The 21,466-nt window shown below is 36.6% G+C and overlaps 2 protein-coding genes across 3 annotated transcripts in view; both read left to right on the forward strand.

Moving 5' to 3' along the window:
- LOC132140049 (mucin-2-like) overlaps positions 1-17,339 on the forward strand; it is an 89,312-nt gene extending 71,973 nt beyond the window's left edge. For both annotated transcript variants that reach the window (XM_059548828.1, XM_059548829.1), the window contains exon 3: positions 16,856-17,339. In XM_059548828.1, the coding sequence (XP_059404811.1) occupies positions 16,856-17,036 (181 nt within the window). In that variant the 3' untranslated portion in view covers positions 17,037-17,339. The remainder of the gene's footprint in view (positions 1-16,855) is intronic.
- LOC132131671 (E3 SUMO-protein ligase ZBED1-like) lies at positions 1,771-3,300 on the forward strand. The gene is made up of 2 exons (XM_059543740.1): positions 1,771-2,766; positions 2,898-3,300. The coding sequence occupies exons 1-2, from the start codon at positions 1,792-1,794 to the stop codon at positions 3,261-3,263; spliced, it is 1,341 nt and encodes a 446-aa protein (XP_059399723.1). The 5' UTR covers positions 1,771-1,791; the 3' UTR covers positions 3,264-3,300.
- Positions 17,340-21,466: the final 4,127 nt, after the last annotated feature.

Consider the following 21,466-nt stretch of genomic DNA (forward strand, 5'->3'; position numbering starts at 1 on the left):
CGCACACACACACACACACACACACACACACACACACACACACACACACACACACACACACACACACACGGTGCAGCAAAGCTTCAATTAATTCCACTACAGCAACCAACTAATACCAAGCCTGAGGCCATAAAACCATCTTTTGTGCATGTGTGTGTGTGTGTGTGTGTGTGTGTGCATATGACAGAGAAATAGAGAAAGACCTGAAGACAGTATGAGTCTTTATGTGAGTCATTACAACCTACTTTTGTGCAGCCGTACGTTCAGAAAAAATAATCTCTCAATAATAATCAAGTCTGTCGTTATACTGAAGTAATCTTGCTCTTTTTGCCATATCGTTATTATCCGTGAGGTGTTTTCTCGGCTCTTGAGGGCTTAACCTCGGTTTAACTTGAGTTCTACTCTCAGCTACCTATCCTTGTAATTGCCACTTACATAATACGCACACTTTCTTTCTAGTTTCTTCGGGTAAATGTGAAATAAATCTTAAAAATAAGATTCTGAGCTGAGTAGGATACCATTTTTATAAAGAACAGGAACATCTGCACAACATTTCTCTTGGCAAATTTTTTTAACTGCAATTAAATGGCTGTCAGGGGAGAAACATGCTTTTTTGGGTACAGACTGTGTATTTACGGTGGAGTTTAAACGTCATACTAGTTTAATTCTATTGAATTAGAATAGAGGAAAACGTTCTATCATTCTGTCAGTCTATGCATCCATCCATTGTTATTTTAGTGTTATTTATTCACTATTATAGTATTTATTAATATTTTGAATTAGCTTTTATTTTTTGTATTTTCAATTTTATTTTTATTTTAGTTTAAGTATTTATATATATATATATATAATAATTTTTTTTATATTTTCTGCTATGCATCCATCCATCTATCCATCCGTCTATATAAAGCATTTATTAATATTTTGAATTAGCTAGTTATCAACCTATAAATATTCATGCTCCAAGACTTTTCAAAACTTTCAGTTTCGGCTAAACTTTTCTTTTCTAGTTAAAGATTACAGTTATATAAATATTATATATTCCTTGAATTTAAACTCATTTTATTTAAACAATGCAGTTCTATATCCTGTTTGCTACTATACCTAAAATCTAATTCAGAAATGTAATTAGAATTCAAAATACATTCTCAGTTCATTTCTCAATGGTTTACCACCCTGCGATGTGTGCTTGTGTTTTGCCTTAGTCTGTCTCTGTACGAGCACACACCGACTAGCTTTTTTTGGAAGGTTCTTTTAGAAGAAATCCATCAACTGTTCTCTTTTGCTCCAGCGACCATCACTCAAAAACTCCCCAACGTCCGCTTGTAACCATGTGTTTGATCAACATGCAAAAGCTAAGCTGTCAGAATGCACAACCTGACACAAATCCAAACAAATAAACAAACAAACACCAGCACATGCACACCATACAAAGAAAGGGACGGCAATTCATGTAAAGGCTGATGTTAGAGTGTAATTCTCCTTCCTCTTATCTTTCACATGGCTGGTGAAGGCATCTGCTCTGCTCCTCCACTTCACCAAATACATTAGGGTTGGGCGATGTCCCTTAAATTGGCAGTTGACGATGTTTACAGTAAAACATCGGGATGGACGATGATATCGTCGGGGGGGGGGGTATTTTTTAATTTTTCGTTATTATATAATTAGTATTCGTTATTTTAATTTATTACTTTATTTATTTTATTTCCCAATTAATGACTCATCCGCGATTTCCAATAGGTTGCACGTGTGGGAAAAAAGTAACGTCCTTCCACTTAAAGAGTTGATACAATGGCGTTGGTATTGGTTGCTAAAAAGGGTACTACTTCGCCTATATGGCAATTTTTTGGATTTAGACCTGATGAGAGTGGGCAGCCAAGGGACCTGACTGAAGCTGTGTGCAAGATCTGCTCATGTGTGATCCGCGCAAAAGATGGGCAGACGACCAATCTTCATGACCACTTGCGTGTTCGCCATCCAGCAGAATATGCCACCTTGCCTGCACGTGCTGGACCTAGCAAAAAAGCTAGCCAGGGCCAGCAGACGATAACTGGGGCTTTTGCAAAAGGCACTAAATATAAAACCGACAGTGACAGATGGAGGCAGTTGACAGATGCGGTAACTCGCTTCCTGGCCAAAGAAATGGTTTCGTTCAATACAGTGGAGAAGCCGTCGTTCAAGGCCATGCTGCATACCTTTGATAAACAGTATGAGCTGCCAGGTCGGAAATATTTCTCAAAGACGGCTATCCCAAACCTTTTCAACGAGGTTAGAAGTAACATCACGAAAGAGCTGGGTGATGTAGAATATTTGGCCCTGACAACGGACATGTGGTCCAGCTGCAATATGATGCCCTACATGTCAGTGACAGTGCATTATGTAAATAAAGAGTGGACACTGCAGTCCAAATGCTTACAAACTTGTTTCATGCCCGAAAGCCATACAGCAGATAATTTGGAAGATGCACTGCGTGAGGCAATTAATGACTGGAAACTACAGGAGAAACAAATTGCCTGTATAACTACCGACAATGGGGCGAATATTGTTGCAGCCATCCGGCAGTTGAAATGGCCATGGTTAAGTTGCTTTGGGCACAACTTGAACCTGGCCATAAACAACTCGCTTGCGCAACAGAGGGCCAGCACAGACCGAGCTTTCGGGGTTTGCCGGGCAGTCAACACTGCGTTTTCGCACAGCTGGCTAAGGCGACGTGAACTGCAGAAAGCACAAGTGGAAATGAAACTCCCTGAGCACTCACTGATCACGGTAATTTTTAAAACCGTTATCTAACAACGAACAAATTATTTAAAAACTATTTGTAAAAAAATTTAAAAAAAAAAAATATTGTTTAAATTATTTAATATGTATTTTATTATTTACTGCGTCTTTACTGACAGGACTGTGCAACACGATGGGGCTCAAAACGGCAAATGGTGGAGAGAATGCTGGAGCAGGAGCAAGCCATCAAACGTGTGTTTGCCCAAGACAAAAGCCGCCGCCCACTCCCCCAGCTGACATGGCAAGACATAAGTGTTCTGGAATCTGTGAACAACGCACTGAAGCCAGTAGCGGACTTCACAGACATTCTCTCTGGAGAAAATTGCGTAACGGTGTCCTCACTGCTGCCCATGTTGGCCCATTTAGAAGGTGTCCTGGAGGAGTCAGGTAATGATTCCAAACTGACAGCCGACCTGAAGCGTGTCATCCTGGAGCAGATGGAAGGCAGATATGGTGATGACACCATCCAGAGGATGATGCGTTAAGCAACACTGCTTGACCCGAGGTACCGAGGGGACCATATGAAACCTCCCGAACTTCATTCTACAAAATCTGAAATAATGGCCAGAAACATCGAAATTTAAACATGGTCTATGTATGTAAATCCCGCGTTTCGGTCTGAGTGTTGTTCCCGTTTTCTTGTTCTTTGTTGTTCTTCTGTGTTTTAATAAATTTGTGTTATCTGAATTACCTTCATTCTTTCATTTGATTTGACATCATGGTCAAGGAAAATTGTCTTTAAAGGTATTTATTAACCAGACAAAAGTTAATTGACGTTCGCTGAATTCTGGGTTTAAACTGCTGCTTCAGTGCAGTAAAGCCACACATCTAATAATGAGCACGATCTCCCGAGACACTACAATAGGATACTAATAATTCATTAATAAGGCCTGTTTTCTTGTACAAAATTAAAAATAAATGTACAGTGTTTAACATGTAAAAAAAGACAAGATTCTAACAATGTCAAGATCAAATGCCTCACACCGTATTTTCACATACTAACACACGTCACGTCTCTGGCATAGACTACAGTGAGTATTTAAAATAGCATATATGCATTAGTAATATTCTCAATTTAATTTACAGAGCAATTCCTGCAAAGATTTTAGATTAACTATAGTCTATAGAAGAGACTAGGATTAGTGTGTGTATTTTTTACAGTCTATGGTCTCGACTCGCAGCAGGGCGGGGGCGTGGCATCACGATGGTGTCTCTCCATCGTGATGTCAGTCAGCCATCACGATGGACGATGATATCACGATATGAGTCTCCATGGCTTCTCATGAACACATGGTGGTCCCACTGTTCCTCACGCTTGAGGGTGGATCGTTCGTCTGAGGAGAGAGATGTTTTGGACCATAAAGTACATAGAGCAGAGCAGGACAAGTGTGTGTGTGTGTGTGTGTGTGTGTGTGTGTGTGAGAGAGAGAGAATATAATCTTCTCTCTGATGTTAAACATGGGCCTGATTTAGCCTGAGGTCAAAGTCGGCAGCATCACCATTTTATCACGCACAAACTAATGCTGAAATCATTGTATTGTAACTGTGATGCAGAAAGTTAATGCATGTGCTCATGCAGTGTGTTTTTGTTAACTAAAATTCAAAATAATTGTTAATTTAAATAAAGCTGAAATAAAATACAGTGCAAGTATTAGTTGAAAAAATTAAAATAAACTGACTTGACTAACTAAAATGCAATAAGTTTTAGTACCTAAATTACCAAAACATAAACTGAAATAAAAATAAATGACAGCTATATAGAAATATACAAAAAATAAAAAATAAAGAAATAACAAGATTCCTTCCAACACTATGTAAACTCGTTCTGGCTGAAACATAATAATATAATATTAATATTGGATGAAAAATGTGAATTAAAATGAAACAAAGTTGCTGAAATAAAATATAAAATAAATAAATAAATAATGAAAGCTATAAAATTACTAAAACAAACTGAATTAAAATGAAGACTGAAAATATAAAATAAATGCTTATTCAAAATAATAATAATAATAATAATAATAATAATAATAATAATAAAAGTTATAAAACTAACACTAGTAAGTTTATAAATGGGTTTAAGGAAATAAATAATATTAAAGTAACACTTTGCACAGGGTCACATCTACACTGCATTTTTTTGTCTGCTTCAAATTAAAACCATTAAAAATCATTTTTATTAATTAAAATAAAGCTGAAATAAAATATAAATATTAGATCAAAGCTCAAAAAACTTTAAGAAAAATGAGAAATTGCTAAAATAAAATCAGGTTCACTAAAATTGCCAAAACTAAAAAGACATTAAATACAATTTTTGTATTTAACACCGAGCCGAGCCAGATAATGACTCGTTCACGAGTCCCAATGGATTTATTTCTTGTGCGTTTTAACGGCTAATTGGACAGTGAACGCTGAGAGACCTCCTCATAAAACACAACCTTAGTCCAGTATTTATTTTAATTATTTATTGTATAACCGTTGACATTTCTCTCTTAATCCAGCTTTATCAATACAGTTTTAAACACAAAAATAGATTTATTGACATTTCTAAAATATATCTGCTAAATAATTTAAGCCCAAATTTTTTTATGTCTCATTGCGTATGTTATTGCAATTATGATTAGGTTGTAGTTGTCATTTGATATCTAGTATGAAACGTGTTTTCTCCAGGAAAATTATTTGTAAATCAGATATCAAGTGGAATATGAAGTCTCGTCACATGAAAGTTTAATTACACTACATTATGGTGGTTTGTGGCAACCAAACATTCAAGCTAACCAAGCACCACTGAAAATTTTCCTCAGGCTGATGAATCGTGAGTACACATACAAAGTTATCACTACTCAGATATTACAAATGAAAAAAATCCAACAGAACAAGCAAGATATTGGGTTGTGATAGACAAACATCTGCTCGCACAGATGCTCCTGTGTGCACGTCCTGTTTGTGATCACTGATGAAACATTATTATTAAGAATAACTCATTTAAAGTAGTACTCAAACCTTCAGGTGTGTGTGACGAGTTTAAAATATATAGTTTTTTTGAATGACATCAAGTCTGAATGCATATATATATATATATATATATATATATATATATATATATATATATATAGACTAAACAAAACGAGATAATCCATCCACCTCTCAGGTGTGGCATATCAAGATGCTGATTAGACAGCATGATTATTACACAGGTGTACCTTAGGCTGACCACAATAGAAGGCCACTTTAAAATGTGCAGTTTTACTGTATTAGGGGGTCCAGGGGGGTCTGAAAACCAGTCAGAATCTGGTGTGACCACCATTTGCCTTTTGTGTACATAGAAAAAGTCTTAGATCTTGGGGGCAAAAACAAAAGTGTTGCGTTTATAATTTTGTTCAATAAATTTGTATAAATTTGTTCAAACTCATCATTGATGAGCAAGAGATATGTAATGCTAAACTTCTCCAAATCTGTTCTGATGAAGAAACAAACTCATCTATATCTTGGATGACCAAAGAGAATACATCTTAAAATTATTTTTTTTTTGGGTGAACTATTCCTGAAGATGTTTTTGCATGACATATTAGCATATTTCATAATGCAAAATATAACTATGTATAAAAAATGATTTTTTTATTTATTTTATTTTTTTCAAAATATAATTGTATTTTGGGATGATGTATGATTAATATAGTTGCAAATTCACTCATCTAATTGAATGCCATTATGAGATGATTTCTTTGCTTAAAAAAGTAATTTCATAGCCTTTAGGGCGAGAATTTTATTATTCACAATTTTACTGATTTGTGCAAAAAAAGAGACCTTCAGTGTTGTTTTGCTCCTTTTCCATCATACGCAGCACCAGTCTGACTCTTTTAGCTTCTCATTCAACAAATTTAGATTTATTTCAGAGTGCTTAAACATGCATAAACGTGCACTGACTGTAAAATGCTACGGTCACTTTTAGCCGAGTACCTTCATAATTCAATCAGCTCCCAGTAACAAGATGACCGGTATAAACACAAGTGTTGAGACTTCATTACTTTCAGCTCGGGGACAATCCTTTGTGATTTTATTGGAAAAGCCATATTTACATAAATATGTAAGACCCCAGACTGTGTGGAGGTCTATCAAGTCAGAACACATTAACCTGCTCCACAAACATAAGGGGCTCATTTTTACTGCAGTGTCTGTGGAACAATTGTCTCATTTCCTGACTAAGTCTTCAGGGATAGAAAAGCACAGTGGCGTGCTGTAATGCTCAGGTAGTGTGCATAAATTGATGATGTAACAGTCACAAAGACCATCACTGTCCGGGCCAACCAGAAGCCATAGATGTCATGGGAGGTCTACAGACTCCTGAAGATGTGGAAGGCTGCCTTCAGAGCTGGAGATGAGGTGGGCCTAAGGACAGCCAGGGCCAACCTGTCCCGCGGCATCAGAGAGGCTAAGAGACAGCACTCCACGAGGATAGCCCATCAATTCAGTGACAGCAGAGACACTTGGAGCCTGTGGCAGGGGATACAGACCATTACGGACTACAAGCCCCCATTGCGGACCTGTGACAGCAACATCTCTCTGCTGAACGAGGCGAACACCTTCTTCACTCGCTTTGAGCAGCAAAACAGCACAACTGCACAGAAGACTCCACTTCCTCCAGGTGACCAGGTGATGACGCTGACCCCAGACAGCATGAGGAGATCCTTCAGCAGGATCAATGCACACAAAACTCTGGGTCCTGACAACAAGAACTGATGTCTTCACCGACATTTTCAACATCTCACTTAGTCAGGCTGTTGTCCCCACATGCTTCAAGACTACCAACATCATTCCAGTCCCGAAGAAGCCCTCTCCATCCTGCTTCAATGACCACCGTCCAGTTGCACTTACTCCTATTATCATGAAGTGCTTTGAACGGCTAGTCATGCACCACATCAAGTCTGCCTTCCCTCCTCCCCTCCCTGGACCCCTTCCAGTTTGCATATCAGTCCAACCGGTCGACCGATGATGCCATCGCAGCTACCGTCCACTCAGCACTCACACATAGTCAAAATGGACTAATGTCAGAATGCTGTTCATAGACTTCAGTTCAGCATTCAACACTATCATCCCTCAACAGCTCATTCACAAACTGGTCCAGCTGGGGCTCAACACTTTGCTGTGCAACTGGCTGTTGGACTTTCTGACTGGAAGACCTCAGGCAGTACGGGTCGGCAGCAACACATCCAGCACCATCAAACTGAACACTGGGGCCCCCCAAGGATGTGTGCTGAGGCCCCTCCTCTTCATTCTGCTGACCCATGACTGCAGACCGTCACACAACTCCAACCTCTTCATTAAGTTTGCAGATCTCTCTCTGAACATGGAGAAGATGAAGGAGATTGTTGTAGACTTCAGGAGAGTGCACACTCAGCATGCTTCTCTGACCATCAACGGTGCGACTGTGGAGAGAGTGAGCAGCACCAAGTTCCTGGGTCTGCACATCACAGAGGACCTCTCCTGGACCGACAAGATTGCAGCACTGGCCAAGAAATCACAAAAGCGTCTCTACTTCTTCCGCAAACTGAGAAGAGCCAGAGCCCCGGACCCCATCATGTACACCTTCTACAGAGGCACCATCGAGAGCATCCTGATGAGCTACATCACTGTGTGGTATGGCGCCTGCAACGCGTCCTGCCGAAAGACTCTGCAGCGCATGGTGAGAGCAGCTGAGAAGATCATTGGTGTCTCTCTCCCCTCCCTCCATGACATTTACGGAACCCGTCTCACCCACAAAGCCCTCTGCATCGCAGGTGATCCCACCCATCACACAGCTTCTCCAGTCTGCTGCTCGAGTCTCCAGGCCAGGAGCAGCAGACTGAAGGACGGCTTCATCCATCAGGCTGTCAGGAAGCTGAACTCGCTCCCGAACTTGCTCCCCCTTCCCTCTTCTGCCCCAGGCACCACAGAACTATGAACCAATCCCCCCCCCCCCTACCCTGCAGATCCACATTCCCATAAGAGTATTAAATCAGTGTGTGGTTGGTTTGACAGGGAAAGTGTACTGTTGACATGCTTTTTATCGAGGCCACAGTATTGAATGTGACTATGGATCCACAGGTGAAACAGTGCTGATGGAGGGGTAATTTCATGTAAGAAGAAGAAGCTTCCAGATCCAAAATCAATGCATAGTGATGGACTGAGATATCATACTGGCATCGACTGCCACTGATTTTCTGATGCATTTTGCAAACAAACCTGGAATGCACTTTTTAAATTTAGGAAATCATGGTTAGGTTGTTTAAGTCATGTTTAAAACAGGGTTACAACAGTTAAATAATAATGATAAAAAAAGAAGTTATATTAATTCTATATGTAATTAATTTTTTTATTTAAGTTTACATTTGTAAATTTTATTTTATAATTGTATACAGTATATATCCTCTATATTATATATTCATAAGCAAATAAAAAGGATGGACAAAAACACAACAAAAGTAAATAACTTTATTTCTTTTATTAAAATGTATTAACGGAAAACGTACTATTTAAAATATTAATAAAAAGTATAATAACATCTTAATGACACTAAAATAAAACTGCTACAGAGTTGTTATTTTAAATGTGCTCTTGAGGAATAACTAATAACTGGGTTTGTCAAAGCTGAGAGTTTTGTTTGAGGCACTTAAAAGTTTTACTGATGGGTAAACTAGACATTTTTGAGCAAAACTGTCATTTAATATCTGTGAATTAATCAGGACCTATACTTATTCAGTGTATTTTGTTTAGTTTCAGAAACTGTTGTCATACTTTTAATCAGATTTATTTCTGAGTATTATTGTGTTTATCTGTTTCAAATAAATCCACTGCTAATTGCCACATGAAACAGCAGGGATGTCGATACAGCCCTGATCTCGCCTTCATACACTGTTTCCATATAAACTCTTGAGTGCTGACATTTCAACTGGAATGTCTGATGTTTTGCTTACCCCACAGCAAACCTCAGATTGCACACACACCGGTAAATAGAATTGTAAAGAGAGTTTGTGCTCCGCAGTCATGTGTGGAAATCTTTCCGTGTGCAGCAGTCAAAAAGGGGGAAAGAGACTCCTTTTGAGATCAGATTTTTTGCATTGCTAGACAATCCTGGAGAGATAAAATAGAAATAAACAAATGTATGTAAAGTTTTCATACAGTATATACATATCTCTTATGCACATCAAGGCTGCATTTATTTGATCAAAAATAGAGTAAAACTGTAATATTGTGAACTAGAACTGAGTTTTCTATTTTAATACTTTAGAATATAATTTATCATATTTGACCCTCATATGACCCTCATATCATATGAAGTCGCTGGGATATATTTTTAGCAATAGCCAATATTGCCAAAAAATTGTTCAAATAGCTGTATCTCAGAAAAATATTGTCCTATTATAACAAACCATAAACCAATGGTAAGCTTATTTATTCAGCTTTCAGATTGTGTATACATCTCAATTTCCAAATGTTTACACTTAAGACTGCCAACTCATTTAGCAACTATTGCAGCCATGTCAAGTGCAAAATGGGTTAAAACATGCTTTTGGTTGTTAAATAATGACAAAAGAGGGTTTGTGCCAGTAGTAAACCTTGTAGTTCTGCACTGTACTGTAAGTTGCAGAAAGGAATAAATAAAGGTGCATCTAAAAGAAAGGTTGCTCCTCTGAGGGCTTGTATTTAGTGTGGGCCATGGGTGCACTTGGCATTTTCAAGCCTTTACTCAGCTGGGGGATACACACCTCTGTCCTCACATACACACACACTGTGTGCAACCTTGAAATCAAAAAGCCCTTTCAAGTGCAAATGAATGCTCCTTTCCATCAGATAAGAGTGACGTGAACAGATTTGCAGATTTCAATTTCAAAGCGGCAACGTTTGTCCCGATAAACAGCTCTCAGGCATGATCGCAGAGTTTACAAATCAGCTCCGAAGGACAGATAACTGGCCACCGATACAAAATGGACATGACTCCAGCAAAAGCCTCTGAGGGTGGAGTGGTTAAACAAGGCGTTGCTTGCTTTGCTTTAGCCTCATTGGAATCGGTCAAATTGCACAGGCTGATCAAACAGGGCTGAGCGAGTCACGGTATCAGCAGAAAACACTGTAAATCTTGTAAATCTCAAATTTAGGCTGTGTTGTAAATACAATTGTAAATCTACAGATAAATGTGAGCAATCGCTTACGCAGTTTACGGATTAGCGCAAATCAGATGCTGTGGCTATAACATGCAAACAATGCGTTCATGCCAAGAAACCAAATGCAAACCCAAATGTTCAAGTGAAGTGCCTGCATTTATATCATATTAGAAATACATGCAGTTATTATTCTTAATGTCATGTACAAATTGTTTAACTTCTGGAGTGTGGAATCATTAAGATTTTGCCATGTTTTTGAAAGTCTCTTCTGCTCACAAAGCCTGCATTTATTTTATTAAATATACAAATGTGACCATGAAGTCTTAAGTCACTGGGGTATATTTGTGGCAATAGCCAAACAAACATTGTATGGGTCAAAATTATAGATTTTTCTTTTATGCCAAACATTATTAGGATATTAAGTATATATTCATGTTCCATGAAGATATTGAATAAATTTTTTACAGTAAATATTTCAAAACTTAGTTTTTGATTAGTAATGTGCATTGCTAAGAACTTCATTTGGACAAATTCAAAGGTGATGCTCACAGTATTTAGATTTGTTTTTTTACCCTCAGATTCCAGATTTTCTAATAGTTTTATCTCGGCCAAATATTGTTAGATCCTAACAAACCATACATCAATGGAAAGCTTTTTTTATGACTGGTTTTGTGGTCCAGGGTCACAAATAACTGTTTTGTATGTGAATATATTTTAAAAGGTCATTTATTCCTGTGACGCAAAGATGAGTTTTCAGCTGATCAATTATTATTGGTTTTTAATTAATAATAATTGTTGTTCTTCTTCTTATCAATGTTGAAACCAGTTTTTGTTGCAGACAGCGCACCTTGTTTGTTATCTTTATTTTATAAGTGCACAAAGTTTTGTTGTTATTATGTCTGTATCCAAAAAAAAGAAGACCCTTTACAGATTCGATTGATGTATTGCTCTTATCTGTACGATTAAAACTGAAAGTGTAATTTAAGTTCTTTTCGGGGTTATCAGGAGAAAATGACTCAAAACGCGTATCCGCGTTAATCGACTTCAAAGGGTTAATATCTTGTAAAAGCAATGAGAAATATTCAGGATTCTTTGACAACTAGAAGTATAATTCAGTGTATTTGAGATATATTATAGTTTTATATTAATAATTTAAATATATATATATATATATTATTTCTCCATAACTTTATTTTTAAGCATATTAGAATGATTTCTGAAGGATCGTGTTACACTGAAGACTGGAGTAATGATGCTGAAAATGAGGCTGAATAAATTACATTTTACAATAGATTCACATTTAAATTGTAATACTATTTCCCAATATTACTCTATTAATAATCAAATAAATGAGTGATCAGCAGAGATTTCGTTCAAAAACATTAATGATCCTAATTTTCCAAACTATATAGTGTAGAATGTATGCTGCAGAAATAGTAAAAGTTGTACATTAGTTTGCTGTTCCAAAACATAACCACGCATTCAAGCTGTACAGGGAAAAAAAATGCTGTATAATGTATAATCTACCAGATTCTGATATAAGCACATATGAGCTTATCGTATGAAAGTCATTTTTACATGTAAGTCATTCAAAAATCACACACTTTATCCTTATGCATACTACTTAGTGGCTGTTTTAAAATGCATGATACACTTTCAGTATCTTTTCGACACATATTGTATCTGCCCATGCTGTACAGTGACTTGTTTACATGGGATTTAGCAGCACAAATGCTCAGTGCTGATATCAGTAATTCAGCTCCAGCTGCTATCAAGCGTACAGACACAGAGCTGGATCATGCTCCTGCGAAGCCCTGCACATACTAAAATGAAATGAGTCATTTATGCTCTGCTCGGCAAATAATACATGTCTGAGATGTTTCTCCTGAAATTCCTGAGGAGAAATAAAAATAGAGGAGAGGTTTGTTGACATCCACAAAGAGTACTTAAAGTGAATGTGGATAGCAGCTCAGATCATTCTATTTATTTAGTTTTGGAAGAATGTAATGACAAAGATTATAGAAGAATATGACAATTGTTGAGATTTATTGTATAATGTAAAGTGAATGTGGGTAGCAGCTCAAATGATATTTATTTATTTATATAATATATATTATAATATATAATATATATTATATATAATACATATTATTTATATCATTTTATATAATTTACTCAAATGATATTTATTAAATAAATGATATATATGTATATATATATATATATATATATATATATATATATATATATATATATAATTGTTGATGTTTACTTAGACTCTGTAACTAATTTTTGTTTATTGATTTGGTTTAAGAATAATCAGATTTTTCAGAAATGTGCTCATATTGACATCACTGACTTTGCAGCTTTTTGATACCTTGGTGGAGCACAATTTGAGACATTATTGACATCTCTTCTGAAAACCTAGAAACGACAAAATAAAACAAACTATGCATCTACTGTGTCTTCGCAATCATTGTGCATCACTCTTTTGGTTGGTTTGGAGGTGTCTTCCTAAACCGTAACTACAATGTCCAGTCTGTCTCACAGTCTGACAGTCTCACTCCACCCTTTCCAGTCTCACGATGTGATCCATCTTCCATCTTCCAGACATCAGCCAGTTCTGTGAAGCTTTGCCCGGTACAGACGAATCACATCCACACTTCATCTGGCTCCAGGAAAGTCTTTCATTATCTGCTCATCCTCTCAGAAATCTCATCCTGTCGTTATTTCTAACTTCCCATTTCCGCCTCAGTGGTCGTGTTCAGAATGGGATACAATCGGTGGCATACTGCACAGTATGTTGGTACAGTGATATTGTAATGTAATTGAGATACTATTACAGTTTTTATTTATATTAAAAGTTTAGTTATAGTTTTTATTTTTATATTTTCATTGAATAAAAATTCTTAAATATTTGTGACAATTAAATATATATATAAATATATATATATATATATATGTACAGTACAGACCAGAAGTTTGGACACACCTTCTCATTCAAAGAGTTTTCTTTATTTTCATGACTATGAAAATTGTAGAGTCACACTGAAGGCATCAAGGGCTATTTGACCAAGAAGGAGAGTGATGGGGTGCTGCACCAGATGACCTGGCCTCCACAGTCACCGGACCTGAACCCAATCGAGATGGTTTAGGGGTGAGCTGGACCGCAGACAGAAGGCAAAAGGGCCAACAAGTGCTAAGCATCTCTCGGGGAACTCCTTCAAGACTGTTGGAAGACCATTTCAGGTGACTACCTCTTGAAGCTCATCAAGAGAATGCCAAGAGTGTGCAAAGCAGTAATCAAAGCAAAAGGTGGCTACTTTGAAGAACCTAGAAGATGACATATTTTCAGTTGTTTCACACTTTTTTGTTATGTATATAATTCCATATATAATTCCACATGTGTTAATTCATAGTTTTGATGCCTTCAGTGTGAATCTACAATTTCCATAGTCATGAAAATAAAGAAAACTCTTTGAATGAGAAGGTGTGTCCAAACTTTTGGTCTGTACTGTACATATATATATATATATGTATATATATATGCATCGTCTTCAAATGAAATGTTTAATGCAATTCATTTATCATTTAAAAAATATTTTATATAATTTACAAATATATTTATTAAAAAATGTTTATGAATAATAATAATAACAATTTTAAATGTTAAATAGTAAAAAAAATACATTTATTTTTAACATTACATACATTTATTATTGTATTGTTATTTAATAATATTTTGTTTTGTTAATAATATTATTTATGTAAACTAAAATAAAATAAAAGTTTGAAATTTATTAAATCTTTAAAAAACTGTACTTTACATTTAGTAAATAATTTGTGTATAACAGTGTGCATGCTGCTTATTGATTGAAGGTTTATATTTGAAAAAGGATATAAATGAACTTTTCATTCAAGTCAAAATATTACATATCACTGAATCACTTAAATACATTGATTCATACAAACAACATTTATAATGGATTTAATCGGGAACACAGAGCTCTTTAAGGTAACAATTGACCTTTTAACAATGTGTGCAACTGTGCCATTCTGAACATCTCCATGGTTTTCATTTAGCTTTGGGTTACTTTCTGACATTTGCGATTTTTACTGCATCTGATGTGTACTAGCCAGTTCTGACACATGATGTCTGATTTGACAGGGTGATATGACTGTAACATAATCCTAAATGCACTTGTAACGTCTGTGCCGGGGAATTTAGACATCAATCATCTCATTTGACACCATCGGCTCATAAATATGCAGGGAAGTTATTTAACGCCTTTCAAGACTGCTAATGTCTTTACAGGCTTCTATTTCAATGAATTCTGGTTATAGAGATGCCTTTTTCCCAGAGGAGCTCTGAGCATCTTCCACTGATGCTTACGCTGCTCTAAATTAGGACAGATCTCGTTAATACTTCTTTGCTAAATTCAGCCCACCCATATTAGCCCTGTCCTCCCCATGGTACAACTCCAACCCACACAGAGACACATCATTTGTTGCACAGCTGAAAAAAAACACTCTTCTTAAAAAGCTTAGAATAGAGGTTCTGTATCTTATGCTACACTTACAAGAGCATTGTCGTATTTGGACAAGATGGTGAGAATGAAAGACTTTAGTGAAGGAAAGGGGTAGAAGTAATATCGGGTTCAGGCACTAGTCCATCCATTCTCAGGACCAGAAGTGAGGTAATTAGGACTGCTGGGAGGGACAGAATACTACTCGCCTTCTCAGCAGGTCTTTTTTTTTTCTGAAATGATTTATCTGGAAAGAGAAAAAGCTGGAAGCGCTAGTGGTTGTAACTACACAGGGTTTGATTCTCTGGACCTGGAGCCTCATGCATAAAACTTGTAATTTTGTTTCTATGCATATCAAAGGTTTGTGCAGAAATGGGAGAATATATGCATCTGGATGAAAAGTACTCTATCAATATCCAATAGGTTGAAGAGTGCTTTCCCAGCTTACAAAAATATGTTTTAAGAATGTTTGCTAATGTTCCCTTTCAATTATGAAAATATTATTTCTGATGTTGTCATTTTTTTGTTTTAAAATGGTTTGTACAAATGCTAAGGGACTCTGCCTTTTTATCATTCTGCAAACATTATGGGAACGTTCTTTAAAACATTCAAAATGCACAGTTGGACATACATCCAACCAAAACATTTCCTCCAAAAAAGTTCCATGAGTGATAATTAAAGACTTTGAACAATGTAACAATAAAGTTATGAAAATCTTATTTCTGATGTTCTTTGAACATGCAAAACATCTAGTTTTTTTTTACCTTTTAAAATGAATGTGTAATTAACATTAAGGGAACATTCAATTTTTTTAATTTTGCAAACGTTATGGGAACGTTGCTTTTGAATGTTCTCTGAATTTTATGAAACGATTAGTAAGATTTGAAAAATGTGCAATGGATGTCCAACTAAATCATAAAAAAAATAAAAGAAAATAAATTCCATGAAGGATGTATAAATAATATTTTTTTGCTGCTGTTTTGAGTCTTACAGACTAGATAGCTTGTGTTACTGGACAAATGTCTGTTCTTAACTTTGAGAAAACCTTGTGAACATTCCCTGTTACCTGGGATTTTCCTAGGGTCTTGTTTTAAAACACTGATAATTCATTGCACAACTGTGAAAGAAAAACATTCATAAATAACCAAATTTCTCAATATAAAAGGAAGTAACAAGATGATTCATAGAAAATCAAATACTATTTATTTGCATATGACAGACATAAACCATTTCACTACCACAGTTAAGAAAGATGAACTGTGCATTCAATAAATTTCCCTAAATTCTCACCGAAACAAAACAAAACTCAAAACAAAGCTTTAAAATGAAAGCGTAAACCATTGTTGGGTTTTTGGAGTTGTTTTGGATGGCATTGCCACAATTATAGCTGTAAACATCTTTCTCTTTCAGTGTGGAACATGACTTCCGGCTTCAGGAGGGTCAGGTGACGCGGGCGTGGAAGGTCCCAGAGCAGCAGGAGTCGGAGCAGAGCTCTCCTCAGCTAGTCTTTCCTCCTCCGCACCAGCAGGACTCTCCACAGGCCCTCCAGACGGTCAAGAAGAGCCGGAGGAAGTGCTTCTGGTTCCTGTGAACTCTTTGATAGCAGGACGTCACATCATTAGTCAACAAAGACAGTCTCCAACCACCTTTAAGCCTCTTCTCTTCCAGTCCTCTGGTTTAACTTGTTCAGAGGCACATCATCCGCTTGACGAGGAGCCTTTGTTTATTGTCTTTTTAAAAAGCATCTTCAGTCATTTTCACACAAGGCGAATCAAGATTAATGTACGGCTGTCCGAGTTTATATTATAGATTTATAGTCCATGGAAAGAATTTAAAAAGTCTTTCCGTCTCAAAAATGTGCTTTGAATTATAATTCACCCAAAATCGAAATTCTTTCTTTATGTTCTATATTCATTGATCTGTTGTGATCTATTATGCGCTGTCAATCATTTTGAGTGTTTGTTTTTGTCGTTGGACTACATCTATTTATTCTACTTTGATTTTCCAGATTTATAGTTCTTGGTGATAATTTATGTCTTGAAAACTGAGTATGGAGGGGGAGAAGGGGCTTTTAGTTGGTTCATGTACCCTTTGAGCCATTACTTACTACCTGAAAAGAGATGAACTTCACAGCACACAGTGACTGATGCAGAGTGACAGCAGGAGACGGGATGTTAAAGACACATTAAAGAGAGAGATATGAAAGAGGAATCACAGGTAAGAAATGGAAGCAAGATTACGATTCATCATTTTGGAACAATGAGGGTTAAAACACCAGCTTTTATACTATGAAAACCTTTCAACGAATCAATTATTCCACACGCTTAACGCTTTTATGTAGGTGATCTAGTAACTATACACACTCGGCGACATTTAAGACAGGGAAATTGAAATTAAGGAGTGCGTCATTTCATTCTTTGTGAATGCTTAATTTCAGAATCCATTAAAAGCTCTATATTACATATTTTACTACACAAAAAAAACTGTGTCAGGTGCTGTTTATTTGTCTTTTGATTATGGAGTGTTCAATCACAGATGCTTTCATTATTTTGCAACATCATACAGACCAGTCTGAGGTGGGAATTTCTTATACTAAAGGTGTGGAATAAAACGAAACTGAAATAATAATGTTTGTTGTGTTTATGTAGCTTATAAAGTTTATATTCACAAATACTTACAAGATAATGGATCCACTAAGCTCTCCAGAGTCATGATTAATATTTGTTAACCCAGATAACAGTTTTTTTTTATATTTACATTTTTTATTATATATTTTTTTATTTTATTTAGTATAGATATACCTGTTAAATTTTGATGATGTCACTGTATTTAGGTTAATTCATTCAAAACCCCTCACTGATATAATTAGAAATAATATTGCACTCTTAAAGGCACAATATGTGAGATTTTCTTATTAAAATATCCAAAAACTACTAGAACAGTATTATATATTTTGCTGTCTTGTGTACTTACATTATCAATGTTTTGAAGAATGTTTAAGTTCAGAGAAATAATCAATTTTAACTAGTGACATTGTGTTGCCTGCCAATGATGTCATAACCCCTCGATTTCTGGTAGTGTTTTGTTGAAAACATGGAAACACCAAAGTAATATTAATATGTTGTGTGTTTTAATAGACCTGTGATGACCGCACAGAGTAGTATTATAACAGAACTTTCAAATGTATCTAGTATGATAAAACAGTGCTGCTTTTTCCCCCCACATACACACGACCGGAAGGAGCAGAAGCGGTCGAATGTGGCATAATAAAAGCTCCGCTGCTTTTGAGCCGTGTGATGTGTTCGTTCAGTAGTCGCAGCTTTCTTTGGCTACGGCTCGCCCCTGAGGCTGTTTGAGAGACATATCAAACCATCAATCATAGTTTGTTTCGTTCAGCATCACATTTCGAGGTGTGGAAATGTTGCCACAATAACAGACAGTGTGTATAATTTAAAGATTCTATGCCCCGAACTTTAAATATTTCACATACTTTTGAATATCCAGTGTTTAGTTGATCCTGATGAGCACTCGTTGTCACAGTTGTAAACTCGACAGCTTTCTTCTTTCGTGAGGGGGTTTGGTTCCACGGTATCTTTGTTTCAATGTGGAACGTTAAAGAACGCGACAAACACATCTTGCGGAAATCCTGTAGAATTCAACCAATCCGATGACGACTTTGTTTCTACTTTTGAAAACAACGAAACTATCGCTGTTTTCTTTTCTCCTCTCCTCTCTCTCGCTCCAGTTTTTCACAAGTTTATCAAACAACCACAGTAAGAATATTTCATCAAGCACGGTGAGTAATGGCTTCTCCTGCTATTGTTATTTGCACCTCTTGCCACATGTATAGTTTATCTATCTCTGTCGCTGATGAGGGATTCACATGTGATATATGCAGGGAATTAGTTAGGCTGACAGAGAAGATTTCAGAATTAGAGACAAGCATCCAAACTTTAATTGAGGACAGTAAGAATGTTAGGGCTCTAGATACGACTTTGGATGCGTCTAGGTCAGGGATTCCTGTACATTGTTCGGTTCCGGCAACAGAGACCCTGCAGTAGGGCACCTGGGTGACAGTAAGGCAGCGTAGTCGTGGGTCAAAACACCGCTCTTCTGTTCCGATCAAAACATTAAACAGGTTCTCCCCACTCAGTGATGCACCCACTGAGAAACCTGATGAAAGTACTCTAGTTATTGGTGATTCTATTGTACGGAACATGAATATAGAGACACCAGCCACCATAGTCAAATGTTTACCGGTATCTAGAGCGCCTGACATCTTGGCAAATTTAAAAGTGCTGGCTAATGCTAAACGTAAATACAGTAAGATTGTTATTCATGCCGGCGCTAATGATGTTCGACTTTGCCAGTCGGAGATCACTAAAAATAACATTAAAGAGGTGTGTGAACTTTCAAGCACGATGTCAGACACTGTAATATGCTCTGGTGCCCTCCCTGCTTACCGTGGTGACAAGATGCATAGCAGATTTTCATCACTCAATGGCTGGATGTCTAAGTGGTACCCACAGAATAACATAGGTTTCATAGACAATTGGACGAGCTTTTGGGGCAGACCTGACCTGTTGAAAAGAGATGGTCTTCATCCCTCCTGGGGTGGCGCCACACTTCTCTCTAGAAATATGGCAAATAGTCTTAGTGTTTATACTTGACTAACTGGGGCCCAGGTCAGGAAGCAGACAGACTGGCTAAACCGACCGTCTGCTAGCTGCCTCACGTCATAGAGGTCAGCTAATTCTCAGCACATAGAGACTCTTTCACCTAGATATCACACTATAGAGACTGTGTCTGTTCCCTGAACTAGAAAATATAAAAAACGTCCAAACCAAGTTAAGATTAACAATTTAATTGAGGTTCAACAAATAAAAAACAGATGCAATATGGATAAACAAATGATAAAGCTTGGCTTATTGAATATCAGATCCCTTTCTACGAAAACACTTTTTGTAAATAATATGATCACTGATCATAATATAGATGTGCTGTGTTTGACAGAAACCTGGCTAAAACTTGATGATTACATTATTTTAAATGAGTCCACCCCCGAAGATTACTGTTATAAACATGAGCCGCGTCTAAAAGGCAAAGGGGGAGGTGTTGCTTCAATTTATGACAACGTTTTCAGGATTTCTCATAGGGCAGGTTTCAAGTATAACTCGTTTGAAGTAATGGTGCTTCATATAACATTATCCAGAGAAACAAATGTTAATGATAAATCCCCTTTTTATGTTTGTACTGGCTACTGTATACAGGCCACCAGGGCACCATACAGACTTTATTAAAGAGTTTGGTGATTTTACATCCGAGTTAGTTCTGGCTGCAGATAAAGTTTTAATAGTTGGTGATTTTAATATCCATGTTGATAATGAAAAAGATGCATTGGGATCAGCATTTATAGACATTCTGAACTCTATTGGGGTTAGACAACACGTTTCAGGACCTACTCATTGTCGAAATCATACTCTAGATTTAATACTGTCACATAGAATTGATGTTGATAGTGCTGAAATTATGCAGCCAAGTGATGATATCTCAGATCATTATTTAGTTTTGTGCAAACTTCATATAGCCAAAATTGTAAATTCTACTTCTTGTTACAAGTATGGAAGAACAATCACTTCTACCACAAAAGACTGCTTTTTAAGTTATCTTCCTGATGTATCCAAATTTCTTAGCATATCCAAAACCTCAGAACAACTTGATGATGTAACAGAAACTATGGACTCTCTCTTTTCTAGCACTTTAAATACAGTTGCTCCTTTATGCTTAAAGAAGGTTAAGGAAACCAGTCTGACACCATGGTATAATGAGCATACTCGCACCCTAAAGAGAGCAGCCCGAAAAATGGAGCGCAGCTGGAGGAAAACAAAACTAGAGGTATTTCGTATTGCTTGGCGGGAAAGTAACCTTTCCTACAGAAAAGCATTAAAAACTGCTAGATCCGATTACTTTTCTTCTCTTTTAGAAGAAAACAAACATAACCCCAGGTATTTATTCAATACA

The sequence above is a fragment of the Carassius carassius genome, chromosome 4, assembly GCF_963082965.1.
Source record: "Carassius carassius chromosome 4, fCarCar2.1, whole genome shotgun sequence".
NCBI classification, from domain to species: domain Eukaryota; kingdom Metazoa; phylum Chordata; class Actinopteri; order Cypriniformes; family Cyprinidae; genus Carassius; species Carassius carassius.

Excerpts from the sequence above, each read along its gene's own strand:
- LOC132131671 (XM_059543740.1), top strand. The coding sequence starts at position 1,792 with ATGGCGTTGGTATTGGTTGCTAAAAAGGGTACTACTTCGCCTATATGG. Across the intron at positions 2,767-2,897 it reads CTGAGCACTCACTGATCACG|GACTGTGCAACACGATGGGG; the intron begins GTAATTTTTAAA and ends CTTTACTGACAG.